Source organism: Leucopleurus acutus, assembly GCF_964270905.1.
Source record: "Leucopleurus acutus genome assembly, chromosome: 11".
Lineage (NCBI taxonomy): Eukaryota > Metazoa > Chordata > Mammalia > Artiodactyla > Delphinidae > Leucopleurus > Leucopleurus acutus.
This window is the reverse complement of record NC_139152.1, coordinates 56,234,281-56,240,280: the sequence shown is the minus strand read 5'-3', so window position 1 is coordinate 56,240,280 and position 6,000 is coordinate 56,234,281. Positions and strand designations below refer to the sequence as shown.

At 43.0% G+C, this 6,000-nt stretch overlaps 1 protein-coding gene across 3 annotated transcripts in view; it reads left to right on the top strand.

Moving 5' to 3' along the window:
* Positions 1-5,394: 5,394 nt before the first annotated feature.
* CPM (carboxypeptidase M) overlaps positions 5,395-6,000 on the top strand; it is a gene marked incomplete at its 5' end in the record, with an annotated part of 84,872 nt that continues 84,266 nt past the window's right edge. For all 3 annotated transcript variants that reach the window (XM_082850598.1, XM_082850597.1, XM_082850596.1), the window contains one exon: positions 5,395-5,554. In XM_082850598.1, coding sequence (XP_082706724.1) covers positions 5,395-5,554 — 160 coding nt within the window. The remainder of the gene's footprint in view (positions 5,555-6,000) is intronic.

Below are 6,000 nucleotides of genomic sequence, written 5' to 3'. Positions count from 1 at the left end.
TCTACTCCTAGTTTACTGAGAGTTTTTATCAAGAATGAGTGTTGGATTCTGTCAAATGCTTTTTTCTGCATCTATTGATATGATCACGTGGTATTTCTTTTTTTAGTCTGTTGAAATGATACGTTACATTATTTGATTTTCAAATGTTTAAATCTAAATCTGGCATAAATCTAATTGGGTCATGATGTATAATTCTTTTTATACTTTTTTGGATTCAATCTGCTAATATTTGGTTGATGATTTTTGCATCTATGTTCGTGAGAGGTACTGGTCTGTAGTTTTCTTTTCTTGTAATATATTTTTCTGATTTTAGTATAAGAATAATGCTGGCATCACAGATGAGTTAGGAAGTATTCCCTCTTCTTTTATACTCTAAAAGAGACTGTAGAGAATTAGTTAAATTTCTTCGTTAAATGTTTGGTAGAATTCACCAGTGACCCATCTGGGCCTGGCATTTTCTGTTTTTAGAAGGTTATTAGTTATTGATCAATTTCTTTAATAGATATAGGTCAAATTTTGTCTTTAAACAAAGAAACTTAGGACTTTCCTGGTGGCGCAGTGGTTGAGAGTCCGCCTGCCGATGCAGGGGACGTGGATTCGTGCCGCGGTCCGGGAAGATCCCACATGCCGCGGAGCGGCTGGGCCCGTGAGCCATGGCCGCTGAGCCTGCGCATCCGGAGCCTGTGCTCCGCAATGGGAGAGGCCACAACAGTGAGAGGACCGCATACCGCAAAAATAAATAAATAAATAAAATAAAATAAAAAGAAATTTAAATGTTAACTTGTAGAAAATTGGTAAGATGCTAATATTTTTGTCTAATAGAGATACAAATAACTTTTGTCCTTTACAGATGAAAATGATTTCTGCTCTGTAGAGAAGATAACACAAAAAGTTATAGTTTACTGCTCTGCAGGACATTAATCAGATTTATATGTAATTTATCAATAATTTAGAATGATTTCAGTATTCTTTTGTTCTTACACTGATATATATAAAACATTGTTTCCCATATCTTTCTTGGAACCAGTTTTGTTTCCTGCTGCTTCCTTAATAATGAGTTAAAAACTTGACTTACGTTTACTTTATATTTGTATAAGAACTTTTTCAAACATTTTGAAATTATACTTTTGACATTTTATAGGAATACAGCTTGGCCAAATGCTTTAAATTCCATGTCTAAGAATTGATCCTAAGGAAATAAGTCTGTGCTCAAAAATTTAGCTCTAAGACTATTTACTGTGTATAACAGTGAAATACCGGAAACAAATGTACAACATTAGGGGACTAATTAATACCTAAATTTGTTTTAAGATGGTTGTTTCTGGGTAAATGGAATTTGTAGATCTAAAAAATTTCTTTTACCTTGTTCATATTTTCTTGTGACACTTTTAGAAGAAGGAAAAAGCAAGCTGGAAGCTCACAAAGTCTAGTTTCATTGGTCTTCCCATTTTTGCTGACATCTATTGAGGTATTTAGCCCTTGACCTTAGTCTTCCCCTCTGCTCCAATTCCTACCACTATCTCAGGGAACTTCAGAGTTCTGTCCTTTGACAGAATCATCTGCCCACGCTAGTTTCAAATTCCTTAATATCCCATTTCCAATGACCTTCACTTCTGTAATTCACTCCACAGAAATTGTAGATCCCGTCTTCATTTAGAACTGTTTACCTCTGACACTTCTGTGCTTTTCACTCTGTTTTGATTTTAGATGAAAATGCCTTCGTTGTTCTTCCGACTAAAAGTAACACACGTTTAGCTGCAGATTTTTTCAGAAAATACAGAAAGATTTAAAAAAGAAAAATCAAAACCTGGCAACTTAGAGCTGACCACTCAGCATTCTGTAACCCTTAAAACTTTTCGCTAGGAATAGTTTTTTGTTTGTTTGCTTTTCAAAATCGGAATTTACTATTCATTTGACTTTTACAATCTGCTTTTTGCCACTCAATGACTTATTTTTTCAAGCCAATAAATACACACCTATATCATCATTAATGTGGCTGAAAATATTTTATTGTATGGCTATAATATTCTTTATCTGACCCAAGGTGTCTCAACCTCAGCACCAAAATTTGGGGCTGGATAATCCTTTGTTGTGGGAGGCTGTGTTGTCATTGGAGGATGTTTAGCATCCCTGCCCTCTACCCACTAGATGCCAGTAGCACTGTCCTCCCTGCCCCCCACCCCTACACACCAGTCATGACAATCAGAAATATTTCCACCTATTCCCAAATGTCTTCTTTGGGCAATGTTAACGCCCAGTTGAGAACCACTGATATAATCAACCTGCTATTGTTTGTTTATCTACTTTGTCACAATTAAAAACAGTGGTGCTTATAAAGATCCTAACATATAAACTCAGCACTTCTCCAAATTACTTCTATAGTTTAAGTTTTTATCAAGAAAGAGCCTATTTAAAACTTTGATGTCTATTCCCCAGATTTCCTCCAGAAAGGTGTATCAATTTATAATACCATTAAAATAGCAGAAATGTCATTTCCCCGATCTTGTTCATTTCTAGGTATTATCAATCTTTTTAATCTTTCTTGGTGGTAAGCGAAACAAAATATTACTTTCCCCTTTTAATGTGTAATTCTTTGATTGCTAACCAGGTCAGTAACTTTTACTATGTTTATTGACCATTTGTATTACTGCTTTTATGAACCACCTATTAATGGCCTTGCCCATTCTTGATTTTGTAAGAGCTATTAATTCTTCCAGTTTGCAATTTTTTGGGTAACCTTTATGCTGAGTTTTCCTTATAGAAGGTATACATTTTTATGATGTTAAGTTATCTGCCTTTTTAATATGTTTTTACCTTTAGTGGTGTCGTGCTTAGAAAGATCACCTCTGAAGTCTTAAACTTTAGTGTTTTAGTCTATTAGGCCAACGTTTTATTCCTCCATGTCTTTCACACTCTAACACTAAACTTCTTTGACCTCTAGACCATTGCAAATAAAATTTGAACGTACATAGGACTGGAAATCTTATTAAAATGCATGTTCTGATTCAGTAGGTTTGGTGTCAGACAAGGGACTCTGCATTTCCAGCAAGCTCCCAGGTGATGTCAATGCTAGTCCTGGACCACACTTTGAGTGGCTAGGTTCTGGACCTTCAGCCCTCAAACCCCAGGAGATTGGCTCTCTCCTGAATTTGCTTCCATTCCTTACCTAGTGTGAACCCCAAGGGCAGTAATTTCAACTATACCTCACCCCTTTGTTTATCTGGAATAAGAACCCTGGCGACCTCCATCCCAGTATTGACCAAGCCACCATCTTCTCCAGGCTCCAGCCACAGCATCACTAAAGGAAATCTCAAAACTGCCACTTGCTTCTGTAACAACTGTTTGATTTCTAAAGTCAGATCAGAAATCCTTCACTTTGTTCCTTGACAGTTCCCTTTCCCATTCCTTAGAGTAACTTTGCCTAAATTTAATCTCCTTGACCCTATTCCACCTCCTTGCAGGCCTCCAGTCAATGAACGACAATGAAAGAACTTCTTCAAACCATCTGGTAAAAATCACAGTTAGCATAGCAACTGCTGCATACTTTTTCTTTTAATCCACTCAAAAACCCAACACCATTGTATTAAGATTTTCCAACTCTTAGAAAATTCTGCTTAGATTTATGAATTAAACTGGTTATTTACTTAATAGATACCTCCCAGAGTTCTCACAATATGCCTGCCAACCTTATTTAGGTAAGCACAATTACCATTTCCATCTTACCGACTAGGAAACTAAGGCACAGAGAGTTGACACAACCACTGAGTGTCGGAGAAAGGACAGGGACCCATATCATGTGATGATGTAATCATAGCTCAAACTTCTTTACTCTGCTACCCGGGAATCACAGGGGGCCTCAGGTTCCAAACCGCTCAATTCTACAGTAGTGTCTGTATCACAAACAAAGAAGAGGCAGGATGAAAAGTAACCTTTAAAAATTGTATAAAAAATAAAACAATAACTTATTTAACAACAAAAAAAGAGACAGGCATTCACTAGCGGTTCTCAGCTCTTGAGGGCACGTTCCATTCACATTCCTGGGCCTCAGAAGTTTTGTTCAACCTATCTGGGGTGGGGCCCTGGCACTACTGTTTTTAATCTGTTAAAGGGGAATGTTATCCCAAATCAGTGCTTTTCAAACGTTTTACATTCAGTGGACCCGTGGCACAAGTCTCCCGTTACTCTGATAGGTAATATGTGACAGGTGTGCGCAGTCTTTGCCCGTCCCACACACCCTCTGGGTTTCGGCAAAGTCCTTGCTATCTCTAGTGCAAACACAGATCACCCCATCCTTCCAGAAAGAAGCATTTTAGGTAGAGATAACTGAAACTGGCCTAGGCAGTGTTAGTGGCGGCAGCGTTGACTTTACAGTGATGCCTCTGATGCCTTCTTCCATGTGGTTTCCAGATTGCCAGTCTTCAATGTAACGCTGATTTAGTCAAATCTCATACACTATAAATATTTGTCGGAAAATTTCCTGGACTCCACACGACGGCATTTAAAACTTCTACACGCACGTTCTGAAATGCCACGCGACTGCAGAGCAGGGTTGGGCCGCCTGGCGCAGCTGGGAGTGCGGCCCTGGCGACTCGGGTCGGCGCCGAAGAGCAAAGGAACCCGCTCGGGGCTGCGGGCGCCCGGGACTCGCGGCGCCTCGTGGGGCTCCAGGTGAGCCCAATACGCGCCGGCCCGCACCGCCCAACTCGAAAAGCCGTCCAAGCCTTTAGCGTCTCCAAGCTCGCTGCAGCTGGAGACACCTCGTGCCCCTTTGGTGGAGCGCCCCGGACCCCTTCAGCGGACGAATCCGTGGCCGGGGTGAGCGCACTGCCAACCTGGGGCGCCGGCAAAAACTGGGGCCGCGCGAGGTAACTCGGTTTCGGGAAGCTCGCCGCCGCGCCCAGGGACCTCGAAGGAGGCAGAGGAGCCCGGACCGCCCGGCTCGGCCCCGCCCCGGAGTGCTCCTCGCGGCGCCTGAGTGGGTCGGAGAGACGTCAGTCAGGCGTCGTGGGTGGGACCCTGGCCGGGCTATTAATACGGGGTCCCGTCTGGCGGCAGCCGCCGGGCGGCGGTGCGCGCCTGGGCTCGGGGTGAGGAGCGGGACGCGGGGGGGTCGGGCGCAGCTGCTGCAGCTGTCGGGCGGCGGAGAGCGGCCGAGACGTGGGGAGGAGGAGAGGGTGGGAGGCGGGATGGAGGGCACCAGGGGCTACCCGTGTTCCGGGTGCACTAACTCCCGAAGCTGTTGCTTCCAACTTTTACCTCCTTCGGAAGCTGGGAGTGTTAGTGCCGGGAGATCTGAGACTAGACAGCGGAGCCGAAGCGAGTAACGTGCACACTCCCCACTACCCCCTTCCTCACCTGCTCAGCTTTATTATTGTTTTTATTCATCTCTAGAACATGGACTGCGCCCGCCTCTGGCTAGGGCTGTTGCTGCCTGTGGTAGCTGCGCTGGACTTCAGCTACCACCACCAGCCAGAGATGGAAGCGTTCCTGAAGAGTATTTCCCAAAACTACAGTTCTATCACTCACTTACACAGTATCGGGGAATCTGTGGAAGGTAGGGTCCGTTTCGTGTACTTTCCCAAACCCCTAGTCCTCAGTTTCATTCATTAAATATGCCTTAGCCTCCTGTCCCCTCTCCATGAAGCGACTCAGAGGGTCTCGAGCGGTTCCATCCCTGCCTTGCGTGTTGGTTGTTTCTGCTTTTGTGTGTTGTGTTGCTTTTTGTCAGGGGAGTAGTAAGACCTGAATTTTACTAAACGTCTCCGCTGTCGTTCGGTGTCGAGTGCTTTGCGTTAATGGCGTTCTGTTTTGGGATCTTGCAGACAGTGATTTCCTGGGATGAGTACTTTAGGTTTTAGTTTTCTACATGAACTTCTGCCAAGGAAGTCTGTTTACCCATCTCAGGTTTGTTTCCCTTTTTGATGGCTTCTTTAAATATGACTCGGACTGTTAGGATCGTGTCTTCAAGCCTCTTTTAAACTAAAACAGGGCAGTTCTGTT